Here is a 16,919-nt window from a genome sequence, read left to right as displayed (position 1 = left end):
GAGCTGCGCTCTCTCTTTTTTATTTATTTGTTTATTTATTTGAGAGCGACAGACACAGAGAGAAAGACAGATAGAGGGAGAGAGAGAGAAAGGGCGTGCCAGGGCCTCCAGCCTCTGCAAACGAACTCCAGACACGTGCGCCCCTTGTGCATCTGGCTAATGTGGGACCTGGGGAACCGAGCCTCGAACCGGGGTCCTTAGGCTTCACAGGCAAGCGCTTAACTGCTAAGCCATCTCTCCAGCCCAGGAGCTGCGCTCTCTAAAGACTGTGTGTGTGCACAGGTGGACGTGGAGGCTTGAGGGCAGCCTCAGGTGTCCTCATCACGGGCTGTCCACAGGGTCTCTCGCTGGCCAATTAGGCTAGATGGGGAGAACAGGGAGCCCCAGGGACCCTACTCTCCCCACCTCCCCAGTGCTGAGATTACAAGCACTGCCACGATAAGAGACCTAGATTTTTGTTTGTTTTTTTTTGTTTGTATGTTATTTTGTTTTCCGACGTAGGGTCTTACTCTACCTCAGGCTGACCTGGAATTCACTCTGTAGTCTCAGGGTGGCCTCGAACTCATGGAGATCCTCCTACCTCCCAAGTGCTGGGATTAAAGGCGTGCGCCACCACGCCCAGCTCAATTTCTTTTTTTTTTTTTAACAACTTGCATGATTGTAAACAATATCCCATGGTAATGCTCTCCTTCCCCCCACTTTCCCCTTTGAAACTCCATTCTCCATCATACCCCCTCCCCATCTCAATCAGTCTCTCTTTTATTTCGATGTCATGGTCTTTTCCTCCTCTTATGATGGTCTTGTGTAGATAGTGTCAGGCACTCTGAGGTCATGGGTATCCAGGCCAATTTCTGTCTGGAGGGAGCACATTGTAAGGAGTCCTACCCTTCCTTTGGCTCTTACATTCTTTCCACCACCTGTCCCACAATAGGCCCTGAGCCTTGGAAGATGTGATAGAGATATTGCAGTACTGAGCACTCCTGTCACTTCTTTCCAGCACCATGATGCCTTTTGAGTCATCCCAAGGTCACTGCCATCTGAAAAGAGAAGATTCTCTACCAAAAGTGAGAGTAGTATTAATATAAGGGTATGAACATTAAGAGAAGTGCTTACTGGGCAGTTTGATAAGTATAGTATAGTATATACATTTAGCCAGACAGCAGCAGACAGTATACCCCTAAGGCTCATGACTACCCCTGTTGTAGGTTTTCAGTATCAGGGGTGTATTCCCTCCCATGGAGTGGGCCTCCAGTCCAGTTAGAGGGCAGTTGGTTTCCACCATGACAGACGTGCCACTATTGCACCCATTGGCTCCTTTGGCCTGGCTGGCCAAATATAAGGCTTGCAGTGTCTACTGTTGAGTATCTTCATTGGTGATTTCTCTTTCTCCCATTGGACTGCATGCAGAATGGCTTCTTCCAGCTTTCTGTTAGCTGTGATACCTAGCTTTTTTATGTGGGTTCTGGAGATCAAACTCAGGTCCTCATGCTTATAAAGCAAACACTTTACCAACTGAGCCATCACCCCAGTACATTTATTTTTATTTACTTATTTGCAAGGAAAAAGGGAAAGAATGAGAATGGGCACATCAGGGCCTCTAGCCACTGCAAACTCACTCCAGATGAATGCGCCACCATGTGCATCTGGCTTATGTGGTTCTGGAGAAGCAAACCTGGGTCATTAGGCTTCATAGGCATGTGCCTTAACTGCTAAGCCATCTCTCCAGCCCTGGCCTGAAAATATTTTGACCAGGCTGGTCTTGAACTTGTGCCAATCTTCCTGATTCTGCCTCCCAAGTGCAGGAATTAAAGGTATGTGTCCCCACACTCAGCTGCCACTCTTGTTTTCTACTTTGAGATTCTCAGCTCATTACTACAGAGGATGAGGACTTCTAGGGTCAAAAAGTGGTTTAAAAAATCACGAGCTAGCCAGGCGTGGTGGTGCACGTCTTTAATCCCCGCACTTGGGAGGCAGAGGTAGGAGGATCACCATGAGTTCGAGGCCACCCTGAGACTACAAAGTGACTTCCAGGTCAGCCTGAGCTAGAGTAAGACCCTACCTCAAAAACAAAACAAAACAAAAATCACGAGCTGGAGAGATGGCTTAGGGGTAAAGGTGCCTGCCTATGAAGCCTAAGGATCCAGGTTCAATTCCCTAGTACCCATGTAAGCCAAACGCACAAGGCAATACATGTGTCTAGAGTTCACTGGACATGGCCAGAGGCCCTAGCATGCCCATTCTGTCTCTTGCAAATAAATAAATAATTTTTTTCCTTTTTATTTGTTTATTTAAGAGAGAGAGAGAGAGAATGAGTGCACCAGGGCCTTCAGCCACTGTAAACAAATTCCAGATGCATGTGTCACCTTGTGCATCTAGCTTATGTGGATCCTGGGGAGTCGAACCTGGGTCCTTCAGCTTCACAGGCAAGTGCCCTAACAACTAAGCCATCTCTCCAGCCCTAAATGAAAAAAAAAAACAACAGGGCACTGGAAATGGCTCAGCAGTTAAACAAACTTGATTATAAGGCCTGCTGGCACATGTGTATGGATCTCATTTGCAGTAATAAGAGACCCTCACATGCTCATGCTCACATACATTCCTTCTTGCAAATAAATACATAACATTTTTGGGAAAAATGGAAGGGGTAAGGGAGGGAGGAAAGCAGGCAGGCCACAGTTAATGTATTTGAGTACATTTTGAACACATTGGACATACAGTTTCTTATAAAACACCCTGGGTGTATGTATGTGCATGTATGTAATGCTGACTATCACACCCAGAGCCAGCTGCGCATGGTGGCACACACCTTTAAGCCCGGCACTTGGGAGGCAGAGGTAGGAGGATCACTATGAGTTTGAGGCCACCCTGAGACTACAGAGTGAATTCCGGTTAGCCTGAGTTAGAGTGAAACCCTACCTTGAAAAACCAAAAAATAGGGCTGGAGAGATGGCTTAGCAGTTAAGTGCTTGCCTGTGACACCTAAGGGCCTCGGTTCGAGGCTCGGTTCCCCAGGACCCACGTTAGCCAGATCCACAAGGGGGCGAACGCTTCTGGAGTTTGTTTGCAGTGGCTGAAAGCCCTGGCGTGCCCATTCTCTCTCTCTCTTTCTCTCTCTGTCACTTTCAAAATAAATAAATAAACCAAAAAAATAAAAAATAAGCAGAGAGCTTTGTACATGCTAAGTAAGCACTAGTATTTATTATTATTGGCTTTTCAAAAGAAGGGTCTCACTTTAGCCCAAGCTGACCGAAACTTACCCTGCCATCTCCAAGCACAGGTATTAAAGGTGTGCACCACCACGCCTGGCTACATACTACTTTAACATATTTTTAGAGCCCGGCCTGGTGATGCACGCCTTTAATCCCATCACTCAGGAAGCAGAGGTAGGAGGATCACTTTGAGTTCAAGGCCACCCTGAGACAACATAGTGAATTCCAGGTCAGCCTGAGCTAGCGTGAAAACCTACCTTGTAAAACCACCACGCCAGTTTTTTTTTTTTTTAAAGCTTTTTTAGTTATTTATTTGAGAGAGAGAGAGAGAAGAAAGAGGCAGAGACAGGGAGGGAGAGTATGGGCACGCCAGGGCCTCCAGCCACTGAAAATTAACTCCAGATGAGCATGCGTTACCTTGTGCATCTGGCTTACGTGGGTCCCAGGGAATGGAACCAGGGTCCATTGGCTCTGCAGGCAAATGCCTTAACTGCTAAGCAAACTCTCCAGCCCAATAATTTTTTTTTAATTCATTAACTTGAGAGAGAGAGGGAGAGAAAGAGGCAGATAGAAAAAGAGAATGGGTGTATCAGGGCCTCTAGTCACTGCAAACAAATTCCATATGCATCTTGGCTTAATTGGGCCCTGGGGAATCAAACCTGGGTTCTTTGGGTTTGCAGGCAAGCACCTTAACTCTAAGCCATCCCTCCAGCCCATACATACTACATTTTAAAAAATTTATTTGAGAGAGAGGCATATAGATACATAGAGAGAATGGGTGCATTGGGGCCTCCAGCTACTGCAAACGAACTCCAGAAGCATGTGTCACCTTGTGCAAATGAAGTTCAGATGCATGCACTACCTTGTGCATCAGGCTTAAGTGAGTCCTGGGGAATTGAACCTGGGTCCTTAGGCATCAGAGGCAACACCTTATCCCCTAAGCCATCTCTCCAACCCCATACTACTTTTTGAGACAGGCCTCATGTAGCCCAGGTTGTGCCTTAAATTTGCTATGTACTTGAAGCTGGCCTTGAACTCCTGCTTCTTCCTCTCAAGTGCTGGCAATTCAGACATTCATCATAACCTGACTTTCATCTGCTTTAAAAAGATTATTTCAAGCTGGGTGTGGTGGTGCACGCCTTTAATCCTAGCACTTGGGAGGCAGAGGTAGGACGATCTCTGTGAGTTTGAGGCCACCCTGATACTACATAGTGAATTCCAGGTGAAACTGTGCCTCAGGAAAAAAAAAATCAAATAATTATGGGTGGAGAGATGGCTTAGCAGTTAAGGGGCTTTCCTGCAAAGCCTAAGGACCCAAGTTTGAATCCCCATGACCCACATAAGCCAGATGCACATGGTAGTACATGCATCTGGAGTTCATTTGCAGTGGCCAGAGGCCCTGGCATGCCTATTCATTCTTTCTCTCTCTCTCATAAACAAACAAGAATAAAATATTAAAAAATTATGCTGAGCAGGCATGGTGGCTCATGTTTGTAACTATTGTATCCAGAAAGTTGAGGCAGGATGATCGCTATAAGTTTGAGACCAGCCTGGGTTGCAGTGATATAAAAAATAAAAAATCATGACAGAAAAAAAGAAAAGCTGGGTGTGGTGACACACACATTCAATCCTAGCACTCGGGAGGCAGAGGTAGGACGACTGCTGTGAGTCTGAGACCACCCTGAGACTACATAGTGAATTCCAGGTCAATCTGGCTAGAGTGATACCCTACCTTGAAAAATGGGAGGGAAAAAAGATGAGAAAGAAAAACAAAACTAAACTAAAAAACATAGATTGGATATGATGGTGTTCATCTCTAATCCCAGCACTTGGGACTAAGGCAGGAGGATCAGAAGTTCAAGGTCATTCTTGGCTATATACTAAGTTTGAGGCCAGCCTGGGCTACATAAGACTGTCTTGAAATAAATAAATAAATAGGCTGGCGAGATGGCTCAGCAGATAAGGTGCTTGTCTGCAAAGCCTAATGGACTAGGTTTGATTCCCCAGTACCCATATAAAAGCCAGATGCAAAGTGGAACATGCATCTGGAGTTTGCAGTGGTTAGAGGCCCTCGCACTTCCATTCTTTCTCTCTCACTTTTCTTGGAAATAAATCAACAAAATATTTTTTTAAAAATAAAGAGAAGCCGGGCATGGTGGTGCACACCTTTAATCCCAGCATTCAGGAGGCAGAGGTAGGAGGATTGCCGTGAGTTCGAGGCCACCCTGAGACTCCATAGTGAATACCATACCAGGTCAGCCTGGTCCAGAGTGAGACCCTACCTTGAAAAACCAAAAAAAAAAAAAAAAAAAAGAGAGAGAGAAGGGGGCTGGAGAGATGGCTTAGCAGTTAAGGTGTTTGCCTGCAAAGCCAAAGGATCCCAGTTCAATTCCTCAGGACCCACGAAGCCAGAAGCACAACAGGTGCACACATCTGGAATTCATTTGCAGTGGCTGGAGCCCCTGGCGCACCCATTCTCTCCCTTTCTGTCTCTTTTACTCTCCCGAATAAATAAATAAATAAAATATATTTTAAAAAGAGAGAGAAAAGAAGGAAAAAGAAAACAAAGCAAGCACAGACAAGTAGTGACCTGTCCGTATTCCATGGCTAACGTGGTACCCAGAACTGAGAAGACCCTGGTCCGGAGCATTAGGAAGCCTGGCCAGGGGTGGTCAGTTGCACGACCGGGGCCTGGACCGTGCTGACCCCCTCTGCTGTCTGCGTGCAGGTGCGGCTCTCGTGCCTGTGCTGTTCTTCTGGGGTTTCAATGGGCTTCTGCTGGTGGTGGACATGACTGGAAGACCCAACTTCATTGCCCGTTACCGTATTCAGCAGGGCAAGAACGAGCCGGTAAGTGCCGCGTGGCCCCTGCTCAGATCTGGAGTGCAGGGGCTCTGCCAGCAAGAGCCGAGGAGTCATGTCCACGGCAGGCATCCCAGTTCAGAAGGTTACACAGAGAAGCAGGGCGCCCATAGTCTCAGAGGCACTCAGCTAGTGGCTGGTGGTCTGGACCAATGCCCTGGTCTCCTGATTCCAGTTCAGTCAGTCTGTACCCGCCAGGGCTGCTGCCCCAAACTGCCCTGTACATTAGGAAAATACGTGCCTGCCTCCACCTGGGATAGGGCTGTACCAGACGAGGCCCTAGTGCCACTTTGTCCACAGGCACCGAGACCCTGATGATGGGTGGCTGGGTAGTAGGTATCTTGCAGGAACAGAGCAGTGGGGCGGTATTTGTTTAAGTGACCAGGACAAACCCGCAGCAGAGCCAGGCGCAGGACCTGCTTCTTCTGAGCAGCAACTTGTCCAGCACAGGAAGTGTGCCCCACGGTCTGGAGCGGAGCCCGCCCGCTGCTCTCACAACCTGCAGAAGCCTTTCCTTACACAACAGGGAGGAGGCTGATTCTGAAATCAGATTGTTTCCTCAGCTCCACCCAGACCATGTCCTGGCTCTTTGCCCAGGCAAGACAATCATCTCTTAGTCTGCCCAGGTGAGTCACCTTAGCTCTTAGGGTAGTCTGGCCAGCCCCATACCGGCGAGGCAGAATGGGTAAGAGTGCTGCTTCCAGAGTCCTTTTAAATGGCCTCTTACTAGAGCTGGAGAGATGGCTCAGTAGTTAAAGCACCTGCTTGCAAAGTCGGCTGGCCCAGGTTCAATTCCCTGGTTTCCACATAAAGCCAGAGGTACAAAGTGACATGCACATCCGGAGTTTGTTTGCAGGAGGCTCTGGCGCGCCCATTTCTCTTTCACTCTTTCATTTCCTTTGTCTCAGTCCTTATTTGACGTGACAGTTACCAACCAACCAGAAGGGCTTCTTCTAGTCCAGCTTGGTAGGACAGACTGGAACCTAAAATGTCCGTCAGAGTTTTGCCTGTGAACAACTGTCAGGCCTGGACATCTCTCTAGCAGCAGCCACCAGGGACTAAATACTTCCATCTCTGATGGCAGTCTTGATTCATAGGAGGAGGTAAGGGCTGTGCAGTGGCTTCTGGGTAGAAACAATGCAGATTGTGATGGGGTGTGTCGTCCTTCCCTCTTTCCTCCCTCCCTTCCTTCCCATGTAGGCCTATACCTATATATGGCTTTTATCCTAAGCTGGCCTCTCTGTGTAGCCAAAGATGACTTTTAACTTCTGGTCCTCTTGCCTCCGCCTCCCAAATGCTGGAATCACAGGTGTGTGTCACCATGCCCAGTTTATGCAGTACCAGCGACCAAATCCAGGATTTTGTGTATGCTGGACAGTGTATCAGCATGTAAGACAGTCTACAAACTGAGCCACATCCACAATCCCAAATTGATGCTTTCTTATTTTTTTAACCTTTTTTGTTTTTTAAAGATTTTTATCTTTTTTTTATTTATTACAGTCAGAGAGAGAGGGAGAGAAGAGAGAGAGGGAGAATTGGCATGCCAGGGCTTCTGGCCACTGCAAGCAAACTCTAGATGCATGTGTCATTATGTGCATCTGGCTTATGTGGGACCTGGAGGATCAAACCTGTGCCCTTTGGCTTCCCAGGCATGTGCCTTAACGTCTAAGCCATCTCTCCAGCCCATTCTTTTAACTTTTAAAAAAAAATTTTCAAGGTAGAGTCTCACTCTCGCCCAGGCTGCCCTGGAATTCACTGTATAGTCTAAGGGTGGTCTCAAACTCACATCAATCCTCCTACCTCTGCCTCCCGAGTGCTGGCATTAAAGGCGTGTGCCACCACACCCAGCTTCAAACAGGCTTTCTCACTACATGGCCCACGAAGCACCCCCAGTCCACATGGACTCTGGACGAATACCTGCCTCCCCCCACCCCGTAAACCTTCATCTGTGGTGAGCAAAGAGTAATAGCACTGTCTCTGCTTTTTCAGAGGCCAAGTGCTGGAGAGGTGAGGACTAGCTCCAGCTCAGACTTAACAGAATGCAAAGCCACCTTTCACCCATCTGACTCCAAGTCCAAAGCTCCTTTGTCCACCGTGTCCCTTCCAGAGCAAGGTAGAGAGATGCACAAGGTGGCACATGCCTCTAGGGTTCGTCTGCAGTGACTGGAGGCCCTGGTGTGCCCATTCTCTCTCTCTGCCACTTTTTCTCTCTCCAGTAAATAAATAAAAAGGATCGCTGTGAATTTGAGGCCAGCCTGAGACTACACAGTGAATTCCAGGGCAGCCTGGGCTACAGCAAGACCCTACCTTGAAACAAAGAACAAAAAACAATCCTTGGTTAGGCGTGTTGGCGTACACTTACAATGCCAGCACTTGGGAGATGGGGGCAGGGAGATCATAAACTCAAGGTTATCTAGAGCTACAAAGAGAGTTTGAGGCTAGCTGGGCAACCACGAGACAATATCTTGAGAAAGAAAACAGATTGCTCGGTGGTTAAAGGTGCTTGCTTGCAAAGACTGCTGGCCAGGGTTAAATTCCCCAGTACTCATCTACAGCCAGATGCACAAAGTGGTGATGCATCTGGAGACTGTTTGCTGTGGCAAGAGGCCCTAGCATGCCCACACTCTCTTGGCTCAAAAATAAATATTTACTCACCATTTATTAAAAATATTTATTTACCTTAGGCCAAAGCCCCTTGAGTTTGTATCTCCAAAACTCTTTCCTGAATTGAGGCACAGCTATCCAATGGCTTCATTGCCATTTCCACAAGTATGTTAAAAAGTATGTCCAGCCGGGCATGGTGGCGCACGCCTTTAATCCCAGCACTCGGGAGGCAGAGGTAAGAGGATTGCTATGAGTTCGAGGCCACCCTGAGACTCCATAGTAAATTCCAGGTCAGCCTGAGCTAGAGTGAGACCCTACCTCGGGGGTGGGGGTGGGGAGAACATCTCCAATTCAACATGCCCAAAGAGCCTTTTCCCATTTCCCCCACACCTTTGCCAGCTAGCTTACCTGAACCGAGCTGGTGGCAAACTCACCCTTGCGGTTGCTCATGTCTAAAACCATACAGCCACTAAAAAAAATTAATTTATTTAGGCTTGGCATAGTAGTGCACACCTTTAATCCCAGCATTTAGGAGGCAGAAATAGGAAGATTACCATGAGTTTGAGGCCAGCTTGAGACTTCATAGTGAATTCCAGGTCAGCCTGGACTAGAGTAAGACCCTACCTCAAACAGAACAAAACTAAAACCCTAGAATATGGGTATTGCCAGGCCCCAGCCATTGCAAATGCATTCCAGATATGTGTGCCCTTTTGGGTATTTGGCTTTATGTGGGTTCTGAGGAATGAATTCAGGCTGCCAACTTTGCAAGCAAGTGCCTTTAACTGCTGAGCCAACTCTCTAGCCGCTTTATTTAATTTTTTGAGCAGAGTCTCACTCTAGACCAGGGTGACCTGGAACTCTATCTGTAGCACCAGGCCAGTCTCAAACTCACAGAAATCCTCGTATCTCTGCCCCGAGAGCTGGGATTAAAAGATGTGTGCCATGCCATCATGCCTACTTCTATTCTTTCTGTCAGGAAACCCTATTGGCTGTTGTTAAAACAGATTCAGAATCTAATCACTTCTCACAACTCCCCTGCTCTCTCCCTGGCACCAGTTCTCACTAGTTTTTTTTTTTTTTTAATTTTTTATTTATTTATTTGAGAGCGACAGACACAGAGAGAAAGACAGGGAGAGAGAGAGAGAATGGGCGCGCCAGGGCTTCCAGCCTCTGCAAATGAACTCCAGACGCGTGCGCCCCCTTGTGCATCTGGCTAACGTGGGACCTGGGTAACCGAGCCTCGAACCGGGGTCCTTAGGCTTCACAGGCAAGCGCTTAACCGCTAAGCCATCTCTCCAGCCCTCTCACTAGTTTTTGTGGAATTATGCAGTCTCAGGCAGGCTTTGAACGCACAACAATCCTGCTACTTTGCTGGAATTCAAGGGGTGTGTCCCCACGCCCCGCCGTGAGTCACTTCTAACTGGTCTAGTTTCTGTAGGCTTGCATCTGCACAGCAGTCAGGCATTCTTATGCCTGGTCACTTCTCACTTAAGTTATTGACAGCCTCCTGTTCTTTGGGGCAGAAGTCCGAGTCCTCCAGGGCCTACACGACCCCGTGTGGTCCGGCTCTCCTAGCAGGCCCACCCACCTCCCAGCACACATGCTTGAATGCCTGCCGTTTCCAGTCTCTCTTCCCCACCAGAATCTCTACCACCAGCTGGCAGAACACTGAACGCCACGTTGGGTCAACTTCCCACGTACTACTTACACCCTATGACCCAATAAACAGATAGGATTGTTTGGTCCATCTTGGCGAAGGTTTCTAGAAGATGGACACGGCCCCACTGAGGGCTGAAGTCAAGCACCTGTGAAGTGCTGTGGGTATGGGCGTTTGGAACAGCTGTCCAGAGGGCCCTGGTGACACGCTTGGGCAAGCCCCGTGGTGGAAGCCAGAATGTGGTCAGGCTAGAAAGGCAGCTGCCGGCCCGCCTCTTGCTGCCTAGGGACTGTCCACTGAGGCTGAGGACACAGGTGACAATGACTGAGTCTTCAGTAACCCGAAGGGTACTGAAGAGGTGTGCTGGAATGCTAGCCTGAGAGTTGGCAGCATCTGGAAGGCTCTGGGTTACCTGCTGGGAATACATGGGCCTTGGCCTGAGCAGCAGGCAGGTATACTGGTGCTGTTTGTAGAACCGGAAGACAGGGTGCTGCTGGGTGCAGTTTCCTTACCACATATCACCCCCAGAGCCCAGCACTGAGCAGGGCAGGGGAAACGGATTTCTCACTCAGCCCCTTTCCCTCTTCCCAATCACTTGGCAGGTGGACTCTGGGAAACTCCGCCAGGCTATCCATACTGTTCTCTTCAACCAGTCCTTCATCTCGCTCCCCATGATAGTCTTCCTCTACCCCTTCTTCAAGTGGTGCGGAGACCCCTGTCGCCGAGAGCTACCTACCTTCCACTGGTTCCTCCTGGAGCTGGCCCTCTTCACCCTGACGGAAGAAGTCTTGTTCTACTACTCGCACCGGTGAGCGCCCTGCCGGGACCAGCTGGCCCGCCTGGGGGAGCTCCCTGATCTGGCGCCAGGAAGCAGAAAGATCCAGCCTCCTACTGGGTAACAGAGACAACTTTCTGTTCCTGTTAACTGGCTCCTTGAGACAAAATGTTCAACAAAGGCTGGCTACGTTTTTGTGGAGGGAGGGCCATTCCCTACCTCCTTCCTTATGAAACCCTTTGAACATCACCCCACTCCACAACTGGGGCAGAAAGCTATGTTGGCCACTCCCCAGATCCAGTGCACATGGGCAGAGAGTGTCAGGCCTGTGGGACTTAAGTCTAGCCATAGACACGTTCATTCCTCCCTTTGGCTTCTTTTTAAAGTTTATTATTTGTCTTTAGTTGGAAATTTTCATACAGGTATACAATGTATGTTGATCATATTCACCCCATTAGCTGCTCTTGTCCCCTACCCGCTCCGCTATCAACCCTTTCTCCCCAGTGAGCCCTTTCCTACTTTCATGTTTTGTGTGTTTCACAAAAATGTCGTCAGGCTTGCTTGCATGAGCCTGGTGGGGAGCTGTATTAGAGCACTGGAGACTTTATAGCAGCTACATCACTGAAGGGCATGACTCCCCTCTCCCAGTAACCAGTAACTGACGATGGGTAACTTGGGGCCTCCCTTTGGCTTCTGATGACCTGGTCAGGGATGGAGGAGGAAAGGGAATTAGATTATTATTATTTTTTTTTTTTTGAGGTTGGCTCTTATTTTAATCCAGGCTGACATGAAATTCACTATGTGGTCTCAGGATGGTCTTGAACTCATAGCAACCCTCCTGTCTCTGTCTTCCAAGTGCTGGGATTGAAAGTGTGTGCCACCACGCCCGGCTTGAAGATTATTAACTGAGTTATTTTCCAGGCTCCTCCACCATCCAGCATTCTATAAGAAAATTCACAAGAAACACCACGAGTGGACAGCCCCCATTGGTGTGGTCTCCCTCTATGCACACCCTATAGAACATGTGGTGAGTATGGCTCCAAGCGCCCCAGAAACAGGCCTTCTTGTTCCAGCCGGGAGACCACACAAGCCTTTTCTTTCTTACCATTATAGACCAGGCTGTGCCACGTGCCTAAAACATGATTTTATATGCTCTTCCCAACAACTTTTTAAATGCTATTTTTATTTTTCAAGATATGGTCTCACTCTGGCCCAGGCTGACTGGATTCGCTATGTACTCTCAGGGTATCCTTGAACTCATGCCGATCCCCTGTCTCCACAGTGCTTTGATTAACAGGGTACAGCACCACGCCCAGCTTAATCCCGATTTTGGGAGCTGGGGAAATGACTTAATGGAATAAAGTACTCACTGCTCAAGTGTGAGTTTAAGTCCCAGAATCCATACAAAAGCCAGACACTGTTGTGGCAGGTGTAATTCCAGCATGCCTATGGCAAGACGGGCTGCGGAGACCAGTCTGTTGTAATCTCGAATAAACCCTGCCCCAAATGAGGTGAAAAGCTGTGGGCGGGGGGAGGGGGGACCCGACACCTTAAAAGTTGCCTTCTGACCCCCACATGCACTCTATGGTACTCACACACCAAAAATTAAAAATAAAGAAAATAAAGGGCCGGGTGTGGTGGCACATGTCTTTAATCCCAGCACTCAGGAGGCAAGAGGTAGGAAGACTGCTATGAGTTCAAGGACAGCCTAAAAGCACACAGCGAATTCTTGTCAGCCTGGGCTAGGGTGAGACCCTACTTCAGAAAAGCAAGCCACAAAATAAAATAGCCTGACTTACGAGGAAGATGCATCTCATTTACTAACTTGTCCCAAGTCACAAAGCAAATGTCTCTCCAGCAAGCCAAGAAATTCTTCCAGTTTCTGCAGATCTCAGTTAAATTGTTCTGAGGGAGCACACAGGGCATTCCCCTCCATGTCCTGGAATCACGTTTCTTCTCACAGGCCTCGAACATGCTGCCAGCCATGGCCGGTCCCTTAGCCATGGGCTCCCACCTGTCCTCCATCACGGTGTGGTTCTCCTTGGCTCTCATCGTCACCACCATTTCCCACTGTGGCTACCACCTGCCCTTCCTGCCTTCCCCCGAGTCCCACGACTACCACCATCTCAAGTGAGCCAAACCCCTTGCCCCCAACTGGACAGGCCCTGGTTCTTCAAGCGACTTCCGTTTGAATGTGGGTGCCTTTGAGGGGAGAGGCCTGGATCTGGGGAAGGTATTGACCACACAAAAGCTCCTGTTTTTTTATGGAGTCCTTCCCCCAACTGGGAGTTTTAACCTTTATTTGGGTTCTGAGCCCTCTGAGTCTCTAACATGAGACATGTATGTAACTCAGAAAGATGCACAGGTGCCTAGAAATTTGGCACAATTGTGCTCTCTGCAAAGCCCTGGTCTTTTCTAAGAACCGAGTCACCAGAGGTGCTCATTTAAAAAATATTTTTGCAGCCGAGTGTGGTGGTGCATGCCTTTAATCCCAGCACTCGGGAGGCAGAGGTAGGAGGATCGCCGAGAGTTCGGGCCACCCTGAGACTCCATAGTGAATTCCAGGTCAGCCTGGTCCAGAGAGAGACCCTACCTTGAAAAACCAAAAGAAAAATAAATAAATTTAAAAAATAATACATATATGTATTTGCTGGATGTGGTGGTACACATCTTTAATCCTTTAGCACTTGGGAGGCAGGAGGACTTCCATGAATTTGAGCCTACTCTGAGACTACACAGTGAAGTGAATTCCAAGTCAGCCTGGGCTAGAGCAAGACCATACCTGGAAGGTAATAAATCTTTGGTTCCCACCCCCAAGGAATTATTTTTGTTGTTGCTGTTTCTTGAGGTAGGGTCTTGCTCTAGCCTAGGCTGACCTGGAATTCACCACATAGTTTCAATCCGGCCTTGAACTCATGCAATCCTCCTACCTCTGCCTCCCGAGTGCTGGGATTAAAGGCGTGCGCCACCACGCCCCGGCTATTATTATTAGTAATAATCACTGTGAGTTCAAGGCCACCCCGAGACTAAATAGTGAACCCCAGGTCAGCCTGGGCTAGAGTAAGGCCCCTCATCAAAATTAAAAGCACGCCCCCCCTCAGGTGGTAGACTTTTCAGAGGACGTCAGGCTCTTCTGATGCGGGCAGGGGAGAAGGTGGTGACGGCATGGGCAGGCTGGCACCGCAGCCTCCACTGCCAGTCCACAACAGCATCTGCTCTCCTCTAGGTTCAACCAGTGTTACGGGGTGCTAGGGGTGCTGGACCACCTACATGGGACGGATGCCCTATTTAAGCAGACCAAGGCCTACGAGAGACACATCCTTCTGCTGGGATTCACCCCACTCTCTAAGAGCATCCCTGATCCCCAAAAGATGGAGTAAGGACCATCCTGGCCGTCACCTACACATGCACACATCAGGATTCCAAGATGGCCCGGACCTCGTCACTAACTCCATGATCTGACACCCTTGCCTGCACCATCACGGTGGGAGGACAGCCAGGGTAATGGCTTGGGTTTCCCTCAAACCATTGCCCTTGTTCCATTACAGTGCCAGGAGTTGGCTCCAAGAACAGGAAAAACAGGTCCCCAAGCTGGGTCCCAGCCAGAGGGAAAAACCCGTTGTAACACCCCTGGCCCGTCCCTAGTATCGGCTGCGGGAGGACGGGGTCCGGGCAGCTTCACCGCACAGCCCATGCGGCCTAGGCAGGGAGCCGAAAACGAGAGGACAGTGGAATGGGGACCTCAGGGAAGTAACACTACTTGTCTCAGAGGTTGTGTTACATCCTGCCAAAGCCAGGACTCCCTGGCAAATGGCTAGTCTTGACACTGCCATGCTTCCTTGCACACTGCAGCCCATGCCCTCCTTAAAGAGAACTGAAAACCAGCAGTAACTCCTCCCTACAATAGTGCACACCCCAAACCCAGCACCCGAGCTTTGTGGGGAAACCAGGATGCTCAGCTGGGGCCCTATCACCTACCAGGAAGGGCTAGCCATTGCCCCATGGGGACATCCAACTGGTACCCCCAAGTAACCTTCACCCCCGCCCCCAGGTAGCGTTTCATTGTAGCTCAGGCTGACCTGAAATTCACTATGTAGTCTCAGGGTGGCCTCGAACTCAAAGCAATCTTCCTATGTCTGTCTCCGGAGTGCTGGGATTAAAGGCTTGCACCACCACACCCGGCTAAAAAAATATATATATATATATATTTTAAAAAACAAGAAAATAGATATGCTGGGAGTATAGTTAGAATAATACCGATCAGTTTTAGGTATGCAGTTTGTTGAATTTTGCTAAACATCTGTAATTCCTTTGTAGCCATCACCAAAACAAGACAGAGAGAGCTCTTTTGTCAACCAAAACTATTCCTATGCTGGCAAATAAAGAAGTCCCCTGACCACACACCCCAGATAATCATTCAGTTAAAAGAATATATTTTCATTAATGTGAGAAAGTAGAAAAAAGAAAGGGTAGAAAGTAGAAAAGAGTGTGTGTGTATATTGGGCACACTAAGGCCTCCAGCCAATGCAAATTCCAGACGCATGCACCCCCTTGTGTATCTGGCTTATGTGGGTCCTGGGGAATCGAACCTGGGTCTTTGGCTTTGCAGGCAAGCACCTTAACTGCCAAGCCAAACCTCCAGCCCTTCTTCATTTCTAAGTCAAAACCTGAGCAGGGAGCCAGGTGCGGTGACACACACCTTTAATTCCAGCACTCAGTAGGCAGAGGTAGGAGGATCGCCTTGAGTTTGAGGCCAGCCTGAGACTACAGAGACACTACCTTTGTGGGTGGGAAGCTGAGTAGGCCAGGAACCAAGAGTAGGTGGGAGACAGTGGCTTCACCCTTGCTAAATCTTAAAAGCACTTATATTGATTTTGCATTCTTGCTTCTCTTGGGCCAAGAAAACTGTTGTGGCTTTATAAAACATGGTAACATAGACGGGTCCAGTGGTCATACCACAGCTCCAGCTGCTTGGGGTCTAGGGCAGAAGAGATCACTTTTAACCCAGGTCAAGGCTAGCCTGAGCAATAGACCGAACTCTTAAAAAAAATTAAACCAGCTAGGCACATACTTTTAATCCCAGAACTTGGGAGGCAGACGTAGGAGGATCACTATGAGTTTGAGGCTACTCTGCTATTACATAGTAAATTCCAGGTTGGCCTGGGGTAGAGCAAGACCCTATCTTAAGACCAACAAAAAAGGGCTGGGGAAATGGCTTAGTGGTTAAGGTGTTTGCCTGTGAAGCCTAAGGACCCTGGTTTGATTCCCCAGGACCCACATGAGCCAGATGCGCAAAGGGGCTCCTGTGTCTGAAGTTTGTTTGCAGTGGCTGGAGGCCCTGGCGTACCCATTCTCTTTTTCTCCCTGCCTCTTCCTCTGTCTCTCAAATATAAAAAAAAAATGAACTTTAAAAAAAAATTATTTTTATTTATTTGAGAGCAACAGACAGAAAGAGGCAGAGAGAGGGGGAGGGAGGGAGAGAACGGGCACGCCAGGGCCTCCAGCCACTGCAAGTGAACTCCAGACGTGTGCGCCCCCTTGTGCATCTGGCTAACGTGGGTCCTTAGGCTTCAGAGGCAAACGCCTTAACCACTAAGCCATTTCCCCATCTCTCCAGCCACCCCCCCCCGCCCATATGAACTTTTAACGTGCAATAGAGCCAAGTTTCCAAAATATTAAACAGGGACTTCATGCTATGGACCCTCAGCCCCTGCTCTTGCCTACTCTGGTTGGAGCACTTAACAGCCAGCACCCATCCTGGCTTCTACAGCCCCACTCTGTTCTATTCTGGCCCTGGTGGCCCCAGCCACTG

The 16,919-nt window shown here is 48.7% G+C and overlaps 1 protein-coding gene across 1 annotated transcript in view; it reads left to right on the top strand.

Moving 5' to 3' along the window:
• Positions 1 to 16,205, top strand: part of Faxdc2 (fatty acid hydroxylase domain containing 2) — a 32,089-nt gene extending 15,884 nt beyond the window's left edge. Inside the window, exons 5-9 of the mRNA XM_012948500.2 lie at positions 5,938 to 6,059; positions 10,935 to 11,140; positions 12,029 to 12,134; positions 13,071 to 13,237; positions 14,334 to 16,205. Coding sequence (XP_012803954.2) covers positions 5,938 to 6,059; positions 10,935 to 11,140; positions 12,029 to 12,134; positions 13,071 to 13,237; positions 14,334 to 14,487 — 755 coding nt within the window. The 3' untranslated portion in view covers positions 14,488 to 16,205. The remainder of the gene's footprint in view (positions 1 to 5,937; positions 6,060 to 10,934; positions 11,141 to 12,028; positions 12,135 to 13,070; positions 13,238 to 14,333) is intronic.
• The last annotated feature ends 714 nt before the right edge of the window (positions 16,206 to 16,919 follow it).

The sequence above is a fragment of the Jaculus jaculus genome, chromosome 6, assembly GCF_020740685.1.
Source record: "Jaculus jaculus isolate mJacJac1 chromosome 6, mJacJac1.mat.Y.cur, whole genome shotgun sequence".
NCBI classification, from domain to species: domain Eukaryota; kingdom Metazoa; phylum Chordata; class Mammalia; order Rodentia; family Dipodidae; genus Jaculus; species Jaculus jaculus.
Note: the sequence above shows the minus strand (reverse complement) of the source record. Positions and strands in the feature narration are given on the sequence as shown.